Below are 25,668 nucleotides of genomic sequence, written 5' to 3'. Positions count from 1 at the left end.
TTTCATGTTTCATAGACACTCAAATACCAGTTAGTCAAAATAAACCTTCCGAGAGACTTAACTTTATGGCTTAATTGGTTATATTCCATGTTTATAAAACAGCAGGAAACCATTAAACTGAGGCTGTGTTTATATTTCATTGATGTCTATTTCTGTGAGGAGAACTTTGATTGGCTGCTATATATCCTATTTGCTAATAATTAATGTTATTTTTTTCTTATAATTGACATTATAAATTTTGTCATGTTTAAATCTCTTATTTAAAATTTGTTTGAAAAATTTTCCTGAACATATATTGCCATTAGTTTTCCATATTTGGCAATAACATTTTTATTATGTCCGTATTTCCATAGTTATAACATTAGTAATTTTTCCCTCTTTGCATATGTTTTTAGAATATATATCTATTCTTATGGTTAATAGAGCTAGAAAGTGTGATTCAAGTTTTACTAAAATGTCTTCATGAAGCTTTTATTCTTGGTTGTGAGAGAGATCTTTCTGGTTTTGAGGGGAGTACTATCATACCCTTAACATTATAGAGTGGGTAAATTAGATCCCCCTTGTCCACTGTTTCGCTTTCCATGGTTTCATTTACTTGTGGTCAACCACGGTTTGAAAATACTAAATGGAAAACTGCAGAAATAAACAGTTCATTAGTTTTAAATGCACACCGTCCTGAGTAGTGTGCTGAAATCTCACTTCACCCTGCTGTATGTGCTACCTGCCCGTTAGTCACTTAGTAGCTGTCTTGGTTGTCCAGTCTACCTGTGGTAATGCAGTGCTTGTGTTCAGGTAACCCTTATTTTAATTAATAATGGCCCCAAAGCACAAGAGTAGTGATGCTGTTTGGATATGTCAAAGAGAAGCCTTCAAGTACTTCCTTTAAGTGAAAAGATACTCATGTTTAGGAAAAAACATAGTGTATATGGGGTTTGGTACTATCCGGGATTTAAGGCATCCACTGGAGATCTTGGAACATATCCCCCATAGATAAAGGGGGACTACTTTATCTATGTATTTTGGTTACATAACTTTCTTTCTGGTGTTATCTGGAACTCTAGTGTGACTGTATCTTTTCATTATCATTTGTATTTGCATTTACATCATTTGACTTAATATAGTTTCTAAGTTTTATTGATCATAGCAAAATTTCCTAAGATTTTAGAATAAACTATTTTGGCTTAAATATTAGAAATGTTTGGGACATTACTGTTTCTCTTATGTTACTCTGTTTAAGACTTTTGACATTTTCTTACTTATGTTAAAATATATTCCCTTTGAACGTGATTTTGTTGATGTTTTTATTTTTTCAAAATATAGATTCATACCTTAGTAGAGAGTTTGAAACTTTCCATCACAGATCAACAACTGCCTATGTTTATCCGTATAATGCAACTTGGGATTGCTCTTTACTATGGAGAAATAGGCAACTTTAAAGATGGAGAAACAGAAGATTCTACCTGTCACAATAAAGATATGTTAGGAAACATTACAGGTAAATATAATAAAACTTTATTTTAGAGGTATTGTTCTTAGATAGTGTTTTTATCATTGTGAAACTTTAAAAATACATTAGACTGAGTTTTGCAGTGTTCTAGTGTGACGGGATGATTTTATTTTGGTTGTTTGACACCACTTTGACTTTTTTCTTTTCTACATGCTGAATACTATTCTGATTTTCTTTTTTCTGCAAGCTAAAAACAACTTTGATGTTTCTAATAGGTATAAGTGTTAGAATGTATATTATATAAAAGTTAAGGTAGTGCAATCTCAAGATTTCCTATAAATTATAGTATTGGTAATTTTTCTGCAAAGGCACACCAAGAGTTATTAAAACTAATTAATTGAGTTATATATACTTAATGCTTTATTATATGTAATTAATTATACTTAATTAACTATGTGCTTTACTGAGGATACCTAGTTAATTAATGGGAACACTAATTAATGAAGTATTTGCTTCATTGAAGTATACCTAGTGGATTAACTTAAGTTACTCAATTCTTTATACTTTTACTAAAGTGTAGTATATGTGAGACGTTATTGTTGGTAATGTTGGTAAATACAGGGATGAAAAGATGTGTTCTCTTTCCTTAAAATTTTAAGATATAATGGAGTGGACAGACATATGAACAGTTAAGTGTGTTGTATGGTAGAATGCTAGTATGTTTGATTAAACAGAGATATGAATATCTGAAGTAGAAAGATAATGAAAGGAATGATTGACTTGCCATTAGGCCTGAGACTCAGGAAAAATTTGGAGAAGATGATTAATTTCTGTAGATAGAGCCTTTAGCAAAGGACATTTAAAACTTAGGAATGACTAACCCAATTAAAAAATGGGAAAAAGACCTGAATAGACATTTTATCCAAACAAATGGTCAACAAACACGTGAAAAGATGCTCAGCATTATTAGTCATGAGGGGCAGTGCAAATCTAAACCACAATGAGACGCCATTTCATGGCCACTAGAATGGCTATAATCAAAAAGACTATTATAATAGCAGGTGTTGGCAAGGATATGGAGAAATTGGAACTCTTATATGTTGCTGTTGGGAATATGAAATGGTATAGCTGCTTTGGAACAATCTGTTTCTTCAAAAACTTGAACAAAGTGTTACCATATGACCCAGCAGTTCTATTCCTAGGAGAATTATAATATATGTCCACATAAAAACTTGCATGTAAATATTCATGGCAACATTATTCATAATAATAACCAAAAAGTGGAAACAGCCCAAATGTCTATCAGCTGATGAATGGATAAACAATTATGGTATATCTGTACATTGGAATATTATTCAGTTATACAAAAGAATTTTTGAAATACTGATATATGCTGCAACATGATAAATTTTGAAAACATGATTTTAAGTGAACGGAGCCAGTCAAAAAGAAACGTATGATTCCATTTATATGAAATGTACATAATAGGCAATTCCATAGAAACAGAAAGTAGATTAGTAACCAGGGTAGGGGGGTAGGGGAAGGAGGGAATGGCTAGTGACTGCTAATGGGTAGAGGTTTTCTTTATCGAGTGATGAAAATGTCCTAAAATTAGGTAGTGGTAATGGTTGTAAAACTTTGAGACTATTATATACTTTTAAAGGCCAAATTTATACAATATTTAAATTATAACTTATTAAAAATCTTATCACCTTAAAAAAAGCTTAGGGAACAACATTAATAATCATATATAGGTATAAAATAAAACAAACTTTTATTTCACAGTAGATAGTGAATGCCTGTCAGACAATGCACTCCCGAGACAGGAACAGTGTCTAATACCTAGAACAAAACCTAGCACATAAAAGGTGCCCAATTTATTTTTTTTCAACTATGCTATTATGACAAGTTTCAAATACATAGAAAAGTTGAAAGAGTATTATACAGTAGACACCCACATACTCATTATCTAGATTCTACAATGAATATTTTGTTATATTTCTTTATCATATATCTCTTTGTCTGACATCTTTGCCTTCATCAATTCAACTAACCTTTTTGATGCCTTTCAAAATTACAGACATCATCAGTACACTTCACCCCTAGACTTCAGCAGCATATCGTTAAGAGTTTATATATATTAATGACTTTTTATTCTTTTGTAGGTTAAATTTACAAAGTGTAATCCATAAATCTTAAGTATACTACTCAACATGTTTTGAGACATCCATATACCTGTGTGATGCAAAACACCCATCAAGATACAGATCATTAACATCTCAAAAAGTTCCCTCATGCCCTTTTCATTTGTTCTCTACTGTCCCTCTGCTCAGATAAACACTTTTCTGAATTTTTAAAGAAACCACAGATTAGTTTTGCTGATTGTAGAATTTTGCGTAAATGGAATCATATAGTATGTACTTTCCTTTGAAAGTGTCCTTTCATTAAGAATAATGTTTACTTAAAAAAAATTTTTATTAAGGCTATTTTTATAGAGCAGTTTTAGATTCACAGCAAAATTGATGGGTAGGTACAGAGATTTCTCATATACCTCTTGTCCCCACACATGCATAACCTCCCCCATTACCAGCATCCCGTCCAGAGTGGGACATTTGTTGCAGTTGATGAGCCTGTATTGACAGATCATCACCCAGAGTCCATAGTTTACATTACCATTCACTTGTAGTGTTGTGCATTCTGTAGGTTTGGACAAATGTATAATGGTATGTACCCATTATCATGGTATAACACATAGTATTATCACTGTCCTAAAGACAATATTTTTGGGATTCATCATTATCAGTAGTAATTTTCTTTTTATTGCTAGGTACATTGTATGAATATACCATATGAATATGCTATAGTTTAGTTAGCCATTTCCCTGTTGATGGATGCTTGGACTGTTTCTAGTTTTGGGTATTATAAATAAAGCTGCACTGGACAGTCTTCTAAGTCTGTTGTAGATATGTGCCATTCTTTTTCTTGGGTAAATACCTAAGAGTGCAGTTGTATGTTAAGTTTTTTTTCTGTTTTTTAAGAAACTACCAGACCATCTTTCCGAAGTGGTTGTGCCATTTTACATTCCCATCAGCAATGTATGACAGCTCCAGTTGCTCCACATCCTTGCCAGCATTTGGTGTTATCAGTCTTTACGTTTTTCCATTCTGATGAATGTGTTGTGGTATTTTGTTTTAATTTGCATTTGTCTGAGCAATTATTTTGAACTTTTCATTTGGTTATTTACATTAATATGTCTGTATTTCTGAAGTGTGTATTAAATATTTGACTATTTTAAACCTTTTTGGGTTTCATTACTGATTTGTAGAAGTGCTTTATATATTCTGAACTCAAGTTTTTTGTCGTATACATTGTTTAGGAATGTTTCTTTCCCAGAATGTGACTTGCTTAATTCATTTTTTAAAGATGTCTCTTGAGCAGAAGTTTTAAATATTGATGAAATGTAATTTTCAAATTTTTCCTTTATGACTATTGCTTTCTGTGATCTAAGAAGGTGACTAGGTTTCTCTTGTATGTTAAAACAAAAGGATAAAGCAACTCCACTATTTGCTTCCAAAGGAGTCTGAACTAGTTTTCTCATTTGTCTAAACCAGGGATCCTTAACCTTTTGTTGTGTGTGCTGTGGATTGCTTTGACGTGCTGGTAAAGCCTATGAACGTCTCTTCTCAGAAGGTTTTAATCATTTTGACTTTGATATGCCGTGGTGTCATTTCTTCATGTTACTTGTGGAATACATTAGAGTTTTCAGATCTGTGGGTTCATATATATTTAGAAAAATTTGGGGCTTTATTTCTTCAAGCATTTTTTTTCAGTTCCCCTCTCTTCCTTTGGGGTCTCCAGTTACATGTGTGTTAAGCAACCTGAAGTTCGACAGAGCTCCTCTGTGATGCTCTGTTAAGGTTTTTTTTTTTTCTTTTTTCCTTTGTTTTCTGTTTCATTTTTGATAGTTTCTATTTCTGTTCAAGTTTACTAATTTTCTGTATCTAATCTGCTGTTAATCCCTCTAGTTTATATTTCATCTCAGATACTGTATTTTTCATCTTTAAAAGTTCAGTTTGGATTTAAAATACATCTATCTTTCCTTGTTTATGCTTTCTTGAATATTGTATATTATTTATATAGCTGTTTTAATGTCCTTGTTTACTATTGCCGTGAACGCATCATTCCTAGGTTCTTTTGTATTGACTGACTTTTTTTCCCCTCATTTTGGGTTATATTTCCCTGCTTCTTTGCATGTCTGATAAATAATTTTTAATTGGATGCCAGACGTGAAATTTTCCTGTTGAGGGCTAGATACTTTCGTATTCTAGGAAACAGTTTAGTTACTTGGAAACCATATAATTTATTGAAGTCTTGCTTTAAAGGTTTTTTTCAATTGGATCAGAGCAGCCATTTAGCTTAAGCCTGGGTTTGTCCCACTGTTGAGACAATTACCCTTTTGAATAGTTTGCCTGATACCCTCTGAATTAAAAGTTGTTTTTTTCCCCCCCCAGGGCCTGTGGGAACACAGAGTATTCCCAATTCTGTATAAGCCTTGGAGATTGTTCCCATTGTTCTTTTCTGGTGGTTCTTTTCATGGTCTCTGTAGTTTCCTTACACGAAACTGAGTACTACTCAGCTGAAGACTGGAGTGGGACCCTCTGCAGATCTTAGGAGCTCTTTACTCAACAGGTCTTTCTCATCTGATACTCTGCCCTGCAAACTCTAGCCACCTTAGTTTCCCTGGACTAATTACTTTGTCTTATCATCTAAGGACACTGCTGAGGTCTGCTTGGATTCCTGCTTTCTTGGCGGTGACTTTAGAAACTCATTCCAGGCATTAAGCTGGGGCAATCATTGAGCTCATTTCTCGTTTCCCATCTCTCAGGACTCACTGGTCTCACTGCCTGATATCCAGTATCTGAAAACCATTATTTCATGTATTTTGTCTTTTTTGTTATATTTTTATATGTGCTTCTATGTTAACATTTTAAACAACAAAATATAGCAGGAAGTCTAATAGTTGTCATAGTTTCAAAGTAGTAATGTGTGTAAATATTTTGAGATAGCTTCACAACCACTATTTGATATAATTGTGACTTCTATAGATTTTAGAGTTGAAGGTACTACTGATGCAACTGTGATTTGTTACCTACATTCACAATTAAAAGAATGCTGCATTTTAGTTAAATAATTAATATATATTTTTCCAATGAAATTCATTTGTTCCATTGTCAAAGGACCTCCAGATTAAAATGCACTATTTCAAAGGAAAATAATATTGTAGGAAATTCTGACCAGAGTTCAAGGAGATGACTTTTTTCTTTTCTAGGCCTTAATTCATTCTTTTGACAAGGCAGTGAGCAAAGACTCAGAACTTCAAAAGCATCTTTCCTCAAAATCCCTCTTATTTTTTTTAAACTAATATTAAGTATAAATTATAGTGACTGGTTTCTCAGACCTCTGTTAGTGATGTTTCTTTTGTTTCAAAAGATCAAGCTGTGGATAGCCCTTCTTTTTTAATGGGTTAGACAAGAAAGTTCTAGGGTCGACCTCTGTGGACCCAACCTGGTCACTGCTTCCTGGGTTGAGGTGATCTGACTTCTTATAACTGCAATATTTAGTGATGATGTCCAATTTGAGATCTTATTAAGGACGGTTAATAACAGGCGTTATTATTCCCCGGTAGATATTTATATAATGTTTATGCTTAAACAGCAGGATATATGCAAACATTTTCTGTATTTGTAACTTTTATAATTTATTTTGAAGTGAAATGGCTAATGCCCCTTGGAATTATATTTTAGGTGCTCTAATTACTACTTATTAAGTCTTTTCCTTTCCAGATGAAAGAAGGAAAAGGGCCCTGTGTTGTAACCTAAGTGTAGGATGTTCCAGGAGTCTCTTGTCATAGACTAAAAAAGTAGTTTTTCTAGCCAGAAAACCTAGCAGTGGATCTGAAGGAGGAGGATATTTAACGGAATGCATGTGTTTATAGATTTATCACTGAAGGGTAGATATACTTGAATCTGCTGGAGATTGCTTATACTTTCTTTAAAAGTATTTTTTCCCTAAATTTCATGAATGTATACCTCTTTTGTTTGTATTGTTACAATAATGTTAAGAAGCTGGTGGAATTTGTCTTTACAAAGCTGGAATAAGTTAGTGTTGGAATTTAAATTCTTAGTCTGCTCGTTTGTAACCAAATAAAAGTTTTTTGCTATAGTTTTTCATCTGTAAATAGGAAAGACTAATTTATGTTACCAACTAATAGTAGAGTCACCGACACTATTATTTTTCTCAACTGCATATGAGAATAATTCATTATAACATTTGTTCATATTCTTTGGATAATTTTTTTAGGGTAAGCGGTTTGCCTAGGAACACTTCTGTCTCTTTTTTCGTTGGGTGCATCAAGGGAATCAAGACCTTTTCTTGGATCTTTTTGGTATTGTTTCTGAGAAAAGTCAGTTTTTAGCACTTTAGCCTTATTTTTGGGATGTCGGGTTTTTGTTGTTGTTTAAATTAATGAGTGAAATGCCAAAGAATGAATTTATTCTGTGTATTTATGAAATCTATTTAAAATTATCTTAAACTACTTTGCACATAACATTAATTGTGGCCTGTAAAAGAAGATTGAAACAGACAACATATAGAAACTTAAAAGTGGCAATGCTAAATTATTGGTTTCAAATAATAATTGCCAGTGTATATGATATGGTCAATCTTTACATGTAGAAAGGATATGTGACATATTTTTATAGAATTTAGCTTCCTAATTTTCCTCTTAGTGAAATCCTTTTGATTTATTTAACATGACTTTATTTTGATTGATAGATGTTGAAGGTGAAACAAGAATAGATATTCAGTATCCTGCTCAGTACAAAGGACAAGAGTTGTATTCACAGCAAGAGGATGAGCAGTCACAGGGATGGGTATCCTGGGCCTGGTCATTTGTGCCTGCAATTGTGAGTTATGATGATGGTGAGGAAGACTACCTTGGGAGTGATCCTGCAACAACCACGCATCAGCAGAAAGCACAGACTTTGAAGGATCCTATTGTTTCTATAGGATTTTACTGTACAAAGGCAACTGTGACTTTCAAAGTAGGTTTCCTTTTTTTTTTTTACTACTTTTATCTCTCTCAACTTAATGCTTAAAACTGTAATTTCTAGTAAGGATCTTGCTTAAAGTTTATTTTACAGTTTGTAGTTATAAGATACAGTTTAGCAGTCCTTACTTTATAAAGGTATATGTCACCTCATCTGAAATCTCTGAACGTTGATCTCTTCCCATCTTCTTAAGACCTACTCCATTTTCCTTGTTTTATCAGCTTCATGGAAAATTTTTCTCTCCCTACTAAATCTTTCAGTTGGCATACACGATGTCTTAATATTTCCATTAAAAAAGCAATGCACATAAAAACAAAACAAAACTCCTTTGAATTCATATACCCCTCCAGCTATTGTTTCATCTCTGTGCTTTACTTCATTACAAAATTTCTTTCAAAGAGTTGTTTGTATAGTTTCTTTCTTTCTTTCCTCACCTCTCTTTCACTCTAAGATAATCCAGTTTCTTTATCTAGGTCCTCATTTCTATTTTTTTGCAGGGTTTAACATCCTTTGACCACTTCCTCCATTAACAAATATATGTAAAATACATATTCAAAAGAGATTATACAATATGTATTTTCAATTTAAAGAATAGTAAAGTGGGCAACTTTTATTTTATGAAATATGAAATCACTAGTACTTTGGCACCTCTTACATGCTCTTCTTTAATCATATTTGTCTTCTCTGCCCCTCATATAATCCAGCCTTAATTTTAGGTTATTTATTCCTTGGCTTTTTATAATAAATAGTATTACCACACATGCAATATTCCTGAACAGTATGTAATTCATTCAATAAATATATATAAACACCATCTATGTGCTAGACACTGTTTTGACTCTAGAGGTATCACAGTGAACAGATTAGATAAAAATCCCTAGTTCTTTAAACATGAATTGTTATAAATAAGTAAAGATGTACAGTACGCCCATTGATATGGGTTATGTAGGAAAAATAGAGAGGGAAGAGTAATAGTGAATACTTCCACTAGACATGAGATTATGCAATTTAAAACTGAGTGATCAAGGATGGCCTTAATAGGAAGGGGATACTTAAGCAAAGACTATGAAAGAGGAAGTTTTGTAGATATGTGGGAATGAACGTTCTAGGAATAGCAAATGGAAAGACCCCAAAAGTTCAAGGAACAGCAAAGAGGCCAAGTGGGGCCAGAGCAGAGTGAGCTAATGTGAAAGTGTACAAAATCAGGTCAGGCGATGAGGTTGGGAGAGGTCCATAAATTATAATACCGTGTAGGTCATTTTAGGGATTTTATCATTAATTCTGAGTGCGATAGTAAGTTTTTGGACAATTTTTAGCATAGTAGTTATAGAATAATCTGAGTTATCTTTTAAATTGCATCACTCTGGTTTCTGGTGTTGAGAATAGATTATAAGAGAACAAAAGCAGAAGTAAGGGGAGTAGACAGAGAGGATGGCAGTTTTCAAGCAAGAGATGATGATGGATTAGGTTTGGACTAGGGTGGTAGCAAGTGGAGGTAGTGAAAAGTAACTGGATTTTGGATGTGTCTTAAAAGTCAAGAGGACAGGACTTCCTGATAGATTTTATTGTGAGACATAAATAAAATAAAGAGGATCCGAGGATCGCTCCTGGGCAACAATAAGGGTTGAGTTCTAATTTCCTGAGAGAGGAGGCTTGTGAGAGGATTAGGTTTGAGATAAATATCAGGAGTTTGGTTTTGGACAAGTTTAAGATGCCCATTGTATATTCAAGTATAGCTATCTGGTTGGATTTATGAATCTGGAGTTCAGATTAGAAGTTTGGTCTGGGTCTATAAATTTGAGAGTCAGGATTTTATTAAATCTGGAATCAGTATAGATAGAAAAAAGGAGCGATTCCAGGACCAAACTCTGGGACACTGTGAGGTTAAATATTTGGAAAGATGAGGAAGAAACAGTGAGCAAAACTGAAAATAAGTGACCAGTGATGTAGTAAAAAAGCAAGTAGAGTGTCTGTCTGGGAAATTAAGTACCATAAATGTTTTAAAGTGGAGGGAGCAGGTCATTTGTGAGACTAGATCATTGGATTTGGCAATGTGGAGATTGTTGGTGATCTTGACCAGAGCAGTGATTTGACACTGGTGGAATCTTAGTTGGAGTTGGTTAAAAACAAATGGGAAGACTGGTGGGATGTAAAATGGTGCAGTTGCTGTGGAACAATTTGATGATTCCTCAATAAGTTAAACATAGGATTATCATATGAGCCAGCAATTCTACTCCTAGGTATATACTCAAAAGAATTGATAATTGTACTCAAGCAAATAGATGTACATAAATATTCATAAAAGCACTATTTACAGTTGCCAAAAAGTTTAAGCAACACAAATGTCCATCAATGGATGAAGAAATAATAGCGTTTTCAGAAAATCATGGATATTCTTTTTTGATAGTACACCAACTCAATAAGTGATAATTTTAAACAAGGTTAGTTGTAGAAAGCTCTTGGAGATTTCCCGATACATATTTAGCAAACATCTGTTGAATAAATATATCAATCCATTGATCTACCCATCCATCCATCATCCATCCATCTACGCATCTCATCTGCTTTCCATCTTCCAAAATGTTTGGAATCCTCTTTTTTTTTCTCCTCAAATTTTATTTGTTTTTGTGGGTTTATTTTTTCATGGAGACATTTTTCTGAAGGAGATAAACTCATGTGTTTAACCTTTGAAGCAGTATAACAGGTATTATTCCAGGCAACTTGTTAGGTACTGGAAATATGGCAGTGGAAAAAACAAGTTGATGCGCTCTAGTATTTTAACTTAGCTTGGATTGTTTGTTAACTGCTTGAAATAAGTTTTTTCAATCAGTAATAAAACTATACAATTTATAACTACACACAGGTAGTATATTAAAAATATGTTTTTTGGTTAGATTAAAAATATTAAAGTAAATAGACTTTAAAGAGTTTTCTAATTAAAATTTATTATTTTATAATATGACAAAAGCTGAAAAGCACAGACTAAGTTTCAACACAAGTTTAGTCAAGGATTGATTAATTTCAAAGATTTTTTTTTTGCAAATGAAATTTGGGAAAAAATGATAAAAATACATACATTAGCTGTGCTATTTTTTTTTTTTTTTTTTTTTTTTATTAAATTTATTGAGGTGACAGTTGTTAGTAAAATTACATAGATTTCAGGTGTACAATTCTGTATTACATCATCTATAAATCCCGTTGTGTGTTCATCACCCAGAGTCAGTTCTCCTTCCATCACCATATATTTGATCCCCCTTACCCACATCTCCCACCCCCCACCCCCCACCCCCCACCCCCCTTACCCTCTGGCAACCACCAAACCATTGTCTGTGTCTATGAGTTTCTGTTTCTCATTTGTTTGTCTTGTTCTTTTGTTGTTTTGGTTTATATACCACATATCAGTGAAATCACATGGTTCTCTGCTTTTTCTGTCTGACTTATTTCGCTCAGCATTACACTCTCAAGATCCATCCATGTTGTCACAAATGTTCCTATATCATCTTTTCTTACTGCCGAATAGTATTCCATTGTGTATATATACCACAACTTCTTCATCCATTCATCTATCGAAGGACATTTTGGTTGTTTCCATGTCTTGGCCACTGTAAACAAAGCTGCAATGAACATTGGAGCACACGTGTCTTTATCTCTAAATGTTTTCAGATTTTTTGGGTAGATACCCAGGAGAGGGATTGCTGGGTCATATGGCAATTCTATTCGTAATTTTTTGAGGAACCTCCACACCGCCTTCCATAACGGCTGCACCAGTCTGCATTCCCACCAACAGTGTATGAGGGTTCCTTTTTCTCCACATCCTCTCCAACATTTGTTACTATTTGTCTTGTTGATGATGGCCATTCTGACTGGGGTGAGGTGATATCTCATTGTGGTTTTGATTTGCATTTCTCTGATGATTAGTGATGTTGAGCATTTTTTCATATGTCTATTTGCCATTTGTATGTCCTCTTTGGAGAAATGTCTCTTCAAGTCCTCTGCCCATTTTTCAATTGGGTTGTTTGTTTAGCTGTGCTATTTTAACACCATCGTTTATTATTTTTGAATTGTTTACTGAAATGAATTATTTTATTGTAATTTTTAATTGAAATTCAATGCTTGACCTTTCACTAAACTAAAGGAATATAGATCAGTATGCAATATTAAAAATGATAAAACAGTAAAATCTTTAAATATAATAAAAAGCCAGCTGTTGCCAACTATTGTTAGATATATTGCCAAATTTACATCATTCAAATTAGGAAGTTGTTTTTAATCTAAGTTGGTGAGGGATGTTAAGGATTGCTGGTAAAGAATTACCTTTTCTGGTGATTTTTGCCTATTTTAAATTTGAAATTATTCCGGTGTATTTCTGTTAACTTCGCTGATGAGAAGAATTGTATTAAACTGAGTCAGAACAGGCAGTTATACACTGAACTTTTTATAGATTTTCGGCAGTGTTTGTCATTAGTTAATATATATATTTTTTAGAATGTTGAAACATTTATGTTTAAGGTTTCTCTAAGGGAAATATGTTGATATTTAGGAGGAAAACATTAGAATTCATTGTTCAGCTTGGATTTGAAGAATGTGTATGGAATTAATTTGCGGTTCATATTTTGGTCAGAAAATAAGGTCATGTTTCTACATTAGCATTCTGAACAGTTGATATTAATCCAACAAAAATCATGCTAAATTAAATGTAACATTTAAAAAATAATGTTGAAAATTGTTCTTGTAATGTCTGAGTCCTTTTAATCAATTAATTGCTTTTTCTCTGCAATAATTGTAGACAGCTGAAAGGTGATCAAGTTTAAAATATTCAGTTTTACTTAAGCATTTTAGATTATAGAATTGTAGTTGAAAACAGCAACATATGTGTACCAGTTCTGGAAGCATCCAAGAAATAAGGGCTTATATAAAAAATTCATTGTTACAAAAAATGAGAAAAATTAGTTGATTCTTAGTATAAAGATGTTATCATACTTAAAATCATAACTTTTTGGTTCAGTAAATTCTATTTGACCTAAGTTATTTTTTTTTAAGTGATCTTTGACTTTACATTTAAGTTTGGAGAACATATATATATATATATATATATATATATATATATATGTGTGTGTGTGTGTGTATATATATATATACACACACACACACACACACACATATGGGTGTGTGTATGTGTATGTATATGTGTGTGTGTGTGTGTATATATATACACACACACACACACACACACACACATATATATATATCCATTTGATGAGAATAAGAGTCGCTGAATCGTTAACAAACCTGAGCAGAATACTCATTTTTAAAAATAACATCTTTATTTTGGAATAGTTATGGATTTACAGAAAAGTTACAAAAATGGTTCAGAAAGTTCACATATACTTCTTACACAGTTCCTCTATTGTTAACCTCTTACGTTTTCACAGTACATTTGTCAAAACTAAGAAGCCAACGTTAATGCATTACTGTTGAATTCCAGACTTTAATTGAATTTCATAATGTCCTTTTTCTGTTACATGATCCAAGCCAGGATACCACGTTGCATTTAGAAAAATACCTTTAAAAAAATAATTTAAATTAGTTTTTGGATATATACAAATAATACGTTGTAAGCTTCAGGGGGGCAAGAATATTTTTTTCTTTTGTCAGCATCTAGGTTAGTACTTGTTATCTAGTAGGCACTCAGCATTTGTTGCATGATTATGAGTCTGTGAGACATACTATGAGACACATACTTTGAAAATAAACACCTGCAAACCTACTTTGATTAGAACTAGAAAGAATTTGGTGAATCTGTTTGTGTTTCTTCACAGCTTTCTTTTTGATTTCAAATAGGGGGAAATCTTGGAAATGATTGAACTAAATCTGGTTGAATATATTAGTGAATACAAAATGAATTGAGGTTAAAATATATGTAAAATTTTGGTATAATATAGAAACTATTCTATGACTGTGGGACTGTTATAGCTGTACAGCTTTCTCCTTTTTAGACAATATTAAGAAAAAGGAATAAAATAAGTGGTATTTAAATTCTCTGTGTGCGCTTAGACTAGCATATTCAACCTTTTTACCATGCATAATCTATTACAGCTGTTTTTGTTGCACCTGTTTTCCTGCTTAATAATTAAATTTCCCGAATCTTAAAATTGGCCTAGTTTCCTTCAATTCATCATAATAAGTGCAGTTTATTGCCATTTAATACTAATTTGACTTATTTAATATTCTTATGTTGTTTCTTAGCTGACTGAAATGCAAGCTGAGAGTAGTTATTACAGCCCACAGAAAGTAAAATCTAAAGAAGTGTTGTGTTGGGAACAAGAAGGAACTACAGTTGAGGTAATTTTTCAACATTGAACATACATTTGTAATGTCTTTTGAATGGTTGTTAAAGTTAATATTTAATAAATATAGACTTTTATCATAAGTGGTATGTATAAAATAAATTTATAGTTTTATATTTCTATTTTAGTGGTTAGTAGTATTGGTTGAAATAATTCATACTTTTAACAAAGATTTTACTGTAATATACTACATTAATTTTTTTCATGTAACGTGTGTGCTCATATGTATATGTGGATTAATATTTATGAAGTGCCAGTCATTGAGGATACAAAGGTTTGAGGATATGGGGACAAGGAAGAAGTTTCTTACCTTAATAGGGTTTATGATCTGAGGAGAATAAATTTGGAAAGGCCATACTCCTAAAGATGTTACGACTAGTTTAGAAATTGTACAAGGAAACTCTGTAATATTTTTATGAAATTGAAGTTCTTAGTTGTAATGTTTTTTTCCTTTTATAGGCCCTTATGATGGGAGAGCCTTTCTTTGATTGCCAGATTGGTTTTGTAGGTTGTAGAGCAATGTGCCTGAAAGGAATTATGGGTGTTAAAGATTTTGAAGAGAATATTAATAGAAGTGAAACTGTAAGTCAAAATCTTCCCTTTCCCCACTTTTTTTGGATAGAATGCAAGGATAATGAAGTGCTTATTGAAGTGTTTAACCATACCAAAAATCTGTTAGACTACATATATCTTTGGCTTGAGAGAGGAACTTTACTGTTTTCCCCTGTAAGAATTTATAGAGCTCAGGGGAATTTAGAAAGTTGGTAGTACTTAACACCTGGACAGTAGTTCCAGATACTTTCCAATTCATAAATGTTTCTTCTTTCTTGTTTATGGCAGCTACTTGGAGCTCTTTTTTGGTTTGTTAAAATGTTCTTTGCCAAAATAGGCAGTGAAAATGGAGACAGCATTCCTTGTCTTTTTACAGGACTTCAAGTTGTAGTGATTTCTATTGACTACTGAATCGGTGTTATAAAGCCAAGGTTTTATTTTCTTTAACAGTCTAATGATTTTTCCTCCTGTTCAAAAATTTTGTGTTTATTTTCAGGAAGCCTGTTTCTTTATTTGTGGTGAAAATTTGAGTATGAAAGGTTTGACATACCTTACAAATTCATTGTTTGATTACCGAAGCCCAGAAAATAATGGTACTCATGCAGAATTTATCTTGGATGCAGCTCATCATAAGGTCAGAGAATATGTATTTGAGCCAACTTGTAGACTGTGTTTGGGTGGACACTTTGTATAAATACTTGTGATTGCTATCTTTCTTCTCAAGTAATATATTCCGAATGCTATTTATTTATTGAGACATTTAGAATGTTTCTGCCTAGCTTCTACATCTAGAGAGGTTTGAGGAGTTCACAAAGATCTCTATTTTTATATAGTATACAGTCACAGTTAGTTTGTTTATCCATTCCCTACTGTTCAAATAGTCATGGAGGAAACATACTGTTTCCCCCAAAATAAGACCTAGCCGGACAATCAGCTCTAATGCGTCTTTTAGAGCAAAATTAATATAAGACCCGGTATTATATTACATTATATTTATTATATATTTATTACATTATATTTATTATATATTATATATTATATATTATATATATTATATTATATTATATTATATTGTATTGTATTGTATTATATAAGACTTGGTCTTATATTATAGTAAAATAAGACCAGACCCTATATTATATTATGTAAGACCCAGTCTTATATTATAGTAAAATAAGACCGGGTCTTATATTAAGTTTTGCTCCAAAAGACGCATTAGGGCTGATTGTCCGGCTAGGTCATATTTTTGGGGAAATAGGGTAGAAGTATCTCTTTTAATTTGAGTTACTTTTATGTTATGGGATTTATGGGAAGAGATGAAGAATTTCGCATATACTATGTGTATGTCTTAGTATTTTTCATATAAGATTATATTAATGTATGTTTTATGGAGTGAGTTTTAAATTCAAAAAAGTTAACTGAAGATTGGTAAAATAGAATAAATAATTTACATTTTAACTCTTTCACTACAGATTTACTTTTGTAGTTGAAAGTATTTAATTTTGACCTGCATAATTAACATACATTTAAATATTTTAGTATATCTTTAATGTTTGAACTGTTCCATATAAGTGTACTGAAATATTTAAGGATTAACTCTGTTTGAGAGTATACTTTATTACCAGACAGTTTCGTGATGTTGGTAAAGGTCAAGAGTAGACTGTCCTGCTTCATTAATCAGATTATTGATAAAGTGGTCAAAATGTCTGGTAGAATTATGGTTACCCTTTTGTGTGGTATATAAGAGAGGTAACATTGCCTTTCTTAGAAGTGAATTCTTTGGATCACCTCTGTTTTTTTGTTTTGGTAATCCTTTGAGTTGATACACATTCTGTGTAAGGATGTGTGTCTGATTTTTGACCTATCAGGTTTTAAACTCAAAAGTCTGTTCTATACAATGTGTGTTCTGTTTGCTTTGCTTTGTTGGCAGGAGACATATACTGAGATAGCCGGAATGCAAAGGTTTGGGGCTTTCTACATGGATTATCTGTATACAATGGAGAACACTGGTGGCAAAGGTACTGGTTTCTTTCTTTTAGGTTTGCTTTTCCTTGAATAACAGAAACAAAGGCTTCTTCAGAATCTGTTGGTCATTGACTGGTTGTACTCTGTTACATTAGATTTACCTTCTGTTATTTTGCGGAATGGTTGAAGTTTAGTGTCATGTTAATTTTCTTAGATTCCTGAACCCTGGACCCTCAGGTTAAACGTCTAATGCTCTACCAACTGAGCTACCCAGGCTCCCTATTTTCTTAGATTCTTGACATTTTTAATTCTTTCTTTGTGAAATTGATTGAAAAGAGATTTTGTATAAAAAATCGAGAGTTCTCATATGTACCAAATATTAAAATTTTGGTACATCAAATTTCATATTACATTAAGTTGTCAAAAGAAGAAACATTGTTTTCCTGTATTAAATACATCTTTTTATGTATTATAGATCTTTTTATTTAAAAAAGCGTTTGCTTTAAGCAGAAAAATAGAAATAAAATTTTCTAGAAACTATGGACATGCATTTTATACTTTATTATATCTTTTATTTATATTCTAATTTTATTATGTTAACAGTCAAATTATGTTTTAGAAAATTTAACCATTTGATATTTTATGTGCATATCAGTATACAATATTGTGCTTATTATTGTAGTCTTTTTCATGTTGAAAACTAAATGAAAATAGGTTCACCATTTCTTTGGTTAATTTTTCATATTTACAAAAAGGTTTGATTAAGTTAGATACTGTGAGTGCAAAGAAGACTAAAACATTTCTCAAGAAACCAATACCTAGTGTTAGCTGTGCACTTAAGTATATGACTATAATGTGTCACGTTATGAACAGTACTATAAACAGAGTGAAGAGAGGCCCTCGTAAGAAAATGACTACCTTTGTCTGTAGGGTTGAAGACTTCACAGAGGAGTTGATCTTGAAGGATCATTAACTTTTGTTAGATGAAAACAGAAGGAAGGAGCAGTAATTTTCTGCTTCCTCCTTTTGTAATGGACTTCTAAGTGTTGGTGTTCTCTTTTATCAAATCTTGGATTCACTTCTTTCCTTAAACGCTTTCCTGAAGTAATATTCTTTTGCATGGATTTAAGTACCTTCTGTATGTTGTTGATACTCATATTTGTATTTTTAGTCCAAACATCTTATTTAAGGTTTAGAATTAAATATCCAGTGCATACTTGACATTTTCACTTCTGTGTTTCACAAGTATCTCAAAACTGAATATAACCAAAGTTGAATTATTAATATCCTTACTGCTTATTGCTTCTCCCTATTTTCTGTCTTCTTATCTTCGAAAATAGTTCTATCATCTTTTAGTTGCCTAAACCAGAAACCCAGGAACCATCATGACACATTCCTTCTTTCTTAGCATCCAGTACACCAGCATATTTTGTCAAATTTTACCTCTGGAATCTATCTTGAATTTATTCACTTCTCATAAGCACCACTGTAATCAATCTCATCCAATCTCTGGATTCTAGTAGCTTTTTCCTGGCTTCCTGCTTCCACTCCTGCCCTCCTATAATCCATAGTGCAATCAGATTGGTTTAATTCCTGTGCCTAAAATCCTCACTGCCTTTGCATTGCTTTATTTGACAATAAAATTTAAATAGTTTGTCAGATTTTGGTCTTGAATTACTTGGTGGATAGTGATAACCACTAAGGAAGACAGAGATAAGAAAAGCTTTGTAGAGGAAAAGATACATTTTGAGGTACTGGTGGACATTGAGGTGGAGATGTTTACTAGCCAATTAGATATATGAAAAGTGCAACATAGAAGTCTGTGTTCTAAGAATTTTGCAAATTGTTATAGTGTCATAGTTGCCAAATGTAAGCTGGTAGGTTTCATCTTGTTTGGTACATGTCTTATGCACAGTGCTGTGATTCAGTATCTTGTGAAGAAGTAGAGTGTGAAGTGGTCTCCTTTCATGTAAAGAAAACTTGGTGGTGAAAATTCTATTATTTGTACATATGTTGTTTCTCAGTTTTAAAAAGATAGAAACATGATTTACCATGTTTCCCCAAAAATAAGACCTAGCTGGACAATCAGCTCTACTGCGTCTTTTGGAGCAAAAATTAATAAATAATTAATAATAATAATAATAATTAATAAATAATTAATAATAAAAATAATAAAAATTAAAAATAAGGGGAAGCACGGTATATTTGCTAGGGTGCTTATATATTTTCTGTCTGAGAAGCTAGTAGTTTGTTAACTTTTGAATTTTTTGTACTTTACATTTCTGTGAATAACTAATATATAGTGTTATAGATATCTTCGTTCTTATCTTTTTAAAAACAAAATGTTAGCTCATACAAACAGAAAAGTTCTATACATTTATGTACAGAATAACAAAGAATTATAAACAACTGTGTATTTGCCGTACAAGCCAAGAAATAGGACAGTGTCAGTGTCTGATAAGCCTCCTGTGTATGTTCCTTTTCTATCAGACTCTCCTCCCTCTCTCACTAGAGGAAACTGATATTCTGAGATTTGTAGGAATCACTTTCTAGCTTTTGTTTTTACCACTTACACATTTCTCAATTGTGCAAGCAAATAAATTTTTTTTGGGAAAATAATAAAATCCTACTGTTAATTTAATTTGTGAATGTTATATGTACTTTAAAAATGTGTTCCTTCATTCACTTAATCTGTTCATTTATTCCTTCCCTGCTTTTAGGTTGTTGTGTTCATGTTTGTTTCTCATTGTGAATCTGTATTCACTTACAATATAATGATGGTGATGATGTGATAATAATAGCTAATAGTTATTGAACAGTTTTAAATGATGGAAGGTGCTGTTCAAAGTGTTTAACATGTATTAGCTTATTTATTTCTCCTAGTAACCCTGTAAGGTAGATAATATTATCCCCACTTTACAGATGAGGAACACCAGTCCTTACAGGTTAAGTAAGTTTGTCAAGATCACACACCTGTTATGTGGATTGAACCCAGCTAACCTAGTTCTACAGCCTACATTCATAGCTACCATGTTTCCCTGAAAATAAGACCTAACTAGAAAATAAGCCCTAGCATGATTTTCAGTATGATATCCCCTGAACATAAGCCCTAATGCGTCTTTTGGAGCAAAAGTTAATATGAGGTCTGGTCTTATTTTTGGGGAAACACTGTATAATGCAGGCTTTCTTCTTTCTTGTATTACTTGAAAGAAGAAATCTGTAGAGTATTTAGTATTTAGAAACCTAATAAAAATATTTTGAATTTTCACAAGAGGTTAATTTTAAATAAGTTAAAGAAATATTTTATCTAAAATTCTTGGTTTACTTGACATTTATTTGTTTTTATAATCTAAATTATCAAAAAGTGCTGAAATTTTATCTAAGTATCTAAATACATATGAAATTAATTTTACAAAGTTTGTAGTGAATTCTGAAAATATTTGATTCATGTGTTTTAAGTAAACTTATGATAGTATTCTAAATAATATAGGAAAGTAGTAAGTGCAGTAAGAAAAAGAGCTTGTATTATTATTTATTTTTGTTATGATAAATGACGTAGTATTATTTTGCCCATATTATAAAATGGCATATAAATTAAAATTCATTTGATAAGTTTCCTTTGCTACTGCTTTATATTGATAAGCATCTTCTGCTACTTGAAAGCAAACAATATTTAAAAAACTAAATTGAAATATTTGTTATTAATAATATAACTGTTTAAATATTTGTCATTGTTATAACTATTACCCATTTGTTTTTTTAATTTAGGGAGTTATTGCAAAAAAAAAGGTATTTTAATTTAGGAAGTTTTTTTAATTTAGGGAGTTATCTGGACCTAAAGTAGATAGCTGAAAATGTAACCTACAACAGGGAGTTTAGAAACGTGGAAAGAGATAAAATTGAAACAATTCCATTATTGGATTGAGGAAAAGAATGAGAGAGACATGGTTCATTGCCCTTTTGAATCTTGATGTCTTGGGAGGGTGTTGGTGTTCATTTAGGTGTTTGCTGCAATAGAATGATTCTTGATTCCTACATTATTCTATTTAAGGAGTAGTTTTCTAGATCCTGGGGTAGAGCTAAAATATGCTTTTTTCTTTAAAAGTATGGGTTTCATGTAGACACTCAGACTCATATGGTGTAGGTTAACTACAAGCAAACTTTAGTGAGGACTGTGGGGGAAGAGAGCAGGTGAATTTGTAGTAAGAGGACAACTCGGGATATAGTGTTTCTCACCAATGAAAGCATTTTTTTGCACACAGACAGCACAAATTCTTGGTGGAGTTGTTTTGATAGCTTGCAGATTCCTTCTCAGATAGGAAGAATAATGTTTTTATCAACAGGTAGAAGAGGCACACAGGGGCTTGTAGGTTCTGTTGCCTCTGGCTATCCTGGAGAGACTGACAAGTGCCTCGTTTTTATTATGCCAGCTGCATATTATCTTGATGCTAAATAAGAGTATCCAAACATGGAGGGGACTGAGCGACCAAATATATTGAGGGTGGACACAAATAAATACCTTACTGAAAATATATAGTGAAAAGCCAGTCACAGTTTTACATTTCAGGCAAGCTACTGGCATCTAAATTTAAACTGTATTATTATCAAGATGCATTATCTGGAAAAAAAATTGAAGGCTATAGGTTTCTATTATTTTTAGACACAATTTGATGTCTAAAAGAAGGGTCTTCTCACAAAGTGACATTTGTTCAGGCAGCCTAGTGGCCCCTACAGGACTCAGAGCAGGGCATTCTCCTTGTTTTTGAATATTGTGATTTGCAACCAGAGTTCTTCTGGTTGTCTTCAAGTTACCCCATCCTAAGAGAAATGCCTGATTTAGCTATGGATAGTAATCTTTTTCAATGTGAATATGTTATACCTAATTTCTAATGTGACTTGATATTATTTATTCATATCATAAAATAGGTATAAGAGTAATGCGACGTGTCTTATTTGATGTCACATTTAAATCTGTGTGTGGTCATTTTGCTAAGAATATACAAATAGTTCAATCACTTTGTCCTTTGTACTGAGACTAGAGATGGAATTGAACTCCTTTGTTTGAAATGAAGGAAATGTATTTTTGAAAAAGTTATTAGGAGGTGTAGCTATAGAATTTCTGTGTTTCATTGGGCTTTTCTAGATTCTAAAGGTATTAGGTACTGAAAAGCCTTCCTTTCCTATTTTTGTGTGAATAGACAAAATGGATTAAGAATGAAAAATTACCACATATTATCACTTATAATAGAGGATTTATGTATTAAAACCAAATCTCTAATATAAGGAGTGTACATAAGGGAAAATACCTGTAGATAGAGCCAAAATATTTTTTAGAAGACAGCTTTTGTTACTCTTCAATATGTGGCCTGATAAGGGATTGAGATACTTGCATTCTTCCACATGGAGCATGGCCATTATAATTTTACTCTGTAGAGGTTCAAAGCAGTTAATACCTGTTGTTCACTTCCATGGTCATCATAAAAGTCGCACGGTACCCTGTGAACATGTAGTTTTAAACAGTCTAATTTTCAGTGAAACTTCTAAGATAAAATAGTAGTAAAATGCAGCTTCCTCCAGAAGCTCCCTTTCCAGTCAACATAATAGTATTGTATATGTGCTGCTGAAGCGAGCACAACATAACAGTATTGTGTATAGAATTATTTATATAAGGAATTAGATTTTGGAAAATAATGTTCTAAGAATGACCATTTCAATTTTGTAGTGCTTCTTATAACATAAATAGATAAAAGGAATAATTTTTTTTGAATCACTTATTTTTTGATGGTAATATCTTCTCATCTGCATTGAGAAAATTACAGATTGGCAAAATTCTGTGTATGCAGCTGCTGGAGAATTGGTTTTAAAACATTAAGCTATACAGTGAAAAGATGAGAGAAAAATAATATTAAAATGTATACTTGGTATATCTGATGCTTAAAATATTAATACAGAATTTGGCTTCTTGAAGGTTCTGCAAATCAACAAGACTTTTCTTCAGGGAAAAATGAAGATTTGGGAACAGTTCAGGAGAAGTCTACCAAAAGCCTTGTTATAGGTCCTCTTGATTTTCGCTTGGATAGCAGTGCGGTACATAGAATTTTGAAAATGATTGTTTGTGCCTTGGAACATGAATATGAACCATATAGCGGGCTAAAGCCAGGTTTGTTTTTGACTTAATTTTGAATCTCTTGCCAGTTGACTTGAATGATTATATAATCCAATTTGTTATGTTTTGCTAACTTACCCTTTTTAATATATTTTGCCTATCTGATCTTCATGTATTTAGTTGTTGATTTTGAAGGATAAACTTGTGTGTGGAAGTTATGGGAGAGGTCAAGATATGGAAGTTATTTGCATAGGTACTTATTTGCCAGTATTTGTCAGTATTTTATTGTCACACCTTTTGGTACTCTTTCCAGTGAATACTCTATTTTTTTTTAATGTTTTTTCTTTTTTAAAAATTTTTTTATTGAGGAACAGTGTGGTTTTCCAGGGCCCATCAGCTCGAAGTAGTTGTCCTTCAGTCTAGTTGTGGAGGGCGCAACTCAGCTCAAAGTCCAGTCACGGTTATCAATATTAGTTATAGCGCGTGCAGCCCACCATCCCATGTGGGAATTGAACTGGCAAGCTTGTTGTTAAGAGCTTGCGCTCTAACCAACTGTGCCATCCGGCCGTCCCTGCAGTGAATACTCTTAAAATATGACCCTTTTCCCACAGTAGTGGATTCTGACGAGCAGACATGAAGATGGGCTCTAAACATATAAATTTAAGATTCAAGAAAGCTTATGGCTTACTGGTAAAAAAGAATTTACTGTGCAATGAATTTTTTCTACAGGGTATAAAGTTATGGTTATCACAGTTTCATAAAATAAAAATTCCTTTTTTATGTAATAAATTACCTTAGAATAGGACATGATAGCATGATGAGGGAGTAAAGGATAGTAAAGAACGCTGCCTATGGGGTCAGACTATAGTTTGAATTCCGACTCCCATTTATTATGGACCTTAGGAAATTTAATTAACACCAATGATTATTTTGTTTATTTCTCTTTGTTTTAATTTGTTTAATTACTGTGGAAGTAATTTGTTCAATTACTGTTAAATTGTCTTCCCAATATCCATTCTCATGTTATTTTGTAGTATACAAATTTCTGTGGTAGAAGTATTTATGATAGACGTAAAGATTACACATCCCAAGAAGTCATATGACTAGGTTCTGGCATTTGGGATGGGTGCGAACTTCATGTGAATTCTTGGGCCAAAGGAAAAGAGCATGCCATCCTTTTTTTCTTTTTCCCTTCCTTCTGCCTGGAACGCAATTATAATGGCAGGAGCTGGAGCCGCCATTTTAGACCCTAAGATGAAAACTGCATGCTGAGTATGACAGAACAATAAGATAGAAAGAAGTTAGGTCTTTGTAGGTGGTAATACCATGTCAACTCTGGATCCCTTAGACTCAGACTTAGATTGTTATGTGAAAGAGAAATAAGATTCTGTTTTTGTTGAAGCTTCTATTATTTGACTTTTATCACAGCATATTTGTGTTATCCTAAATGATACACTAATAGGACTTAACTTCCAAAGATTAGGGCGTGTAAAAGCACATAACACAGTGTGTAGTAAATGCATGACATGTTTGCGCATTTGTTTCTTGCACCTTGCTTGAATGTCTGCTCCATCCCACAGCAGTTTTATAAGTGCTGGGTTAGTATGTACATAATGGCTAAAATGAAAAACACAGACAACACCATATGTTGGGGAGGATATGAAGAAACCGGATCACTCATTCATTATAGTTGGTGGGAATGTAAAATGGTACAGCCCCTCCTGGAAACAGTGTGGCAGTTTCTTTCAAAACTAAACACTCAACTGCCATATAGCCTAGTAACTGCACTCCTGGGTATTTATCCTAGAGAAATCAAAACTTATGTTCACACACACAAGAAAACAGTACTTAATTTATTTGCTTTTCCTCATGTAGAAGTCCACACTGGTAGATACTTCAGGGGATTAGGGCAACTGTGTTCATAAGGCTGTCTCAGACCCAGAATTCCTTCTATCTTGTTATTCTAATGTCCTCTGAGATATACGTCATCTACATGGTCAATGTTGGTTCACCATTACAATGTCTAAATTTAATCAATAGGAAGGGGGGACAAGAGAAAATGGTAGGTATGTAGTTTCATTTAATGACATGGCTCTGTCCTCTGGTTGACCAAAACTTAGTAAATTGTCCCTGCACCTGGCA

At 32.7% G+C, this 25,668-nt stretch overlaps 1 protein-coding gene across 8 annotated transcripts in view; it reads left to right on the top strand.

Annotated features, from left to right (window-relative positions):
• VPS13B (vacuolar protein sorting 13 homolog B) overlaps positions 1–25,668 on the top strand; it is a 735,829-nt gene that overhangs the window by 55,458 nt on the left and 654,703 nt on the right. For all 8 annotated transcript variants that reach the window (XM_074316465.2, XM_019757646.3, XM_019757649.3 and 5 more), the window contains exons 7-13: positions 1,321–1,495; positions 8,282–8,550; positions 14,803–14,898; positions 15,363–15,485; positions 15,952–16,089; positions 17,386–17,473; positions 23,389–23,580. In XM_074316465.2, coding sequence (XP_074172566.2) covers positions 1,321–1,495; positions 8,282–8,550; positions 14,803–14,898; positions 15,363–15,485; positions 15,952–16,089; positions 17,386–17,473; positions 23,389–23,580 — 1,081 coding nt within the window. The remainder of the gene's footprint in view (positions 1–1,320; positions 1,496–8,281; positions 8,551–14,802; positions 14,899–15,362; positions 15,486–15,951; positions 16,090–17,385; positions 17,474–23,388; positions 23,581–25,668) is intronic.

This window comes from Rhinolophus sinicus, chromosome 6 (genome assembly GCF_057876585.1).
Source record: "Rhinolophus sinicus isolate RSI-liver-muscle chromosome 6, RSI-T2T, whole genome shotgun sequence".
Lineage (NCBI taxonomy): Eukaryota > Metazoa > Chordata > Mammalia > Chiroptera > Rhinolophidae > Rhinolophus > Rhinolophus sinicus.
Note: the sequence above shows the minus strand (reverse complement) of the source record. Positions and strands in the feature narration are given on the sequence as shown.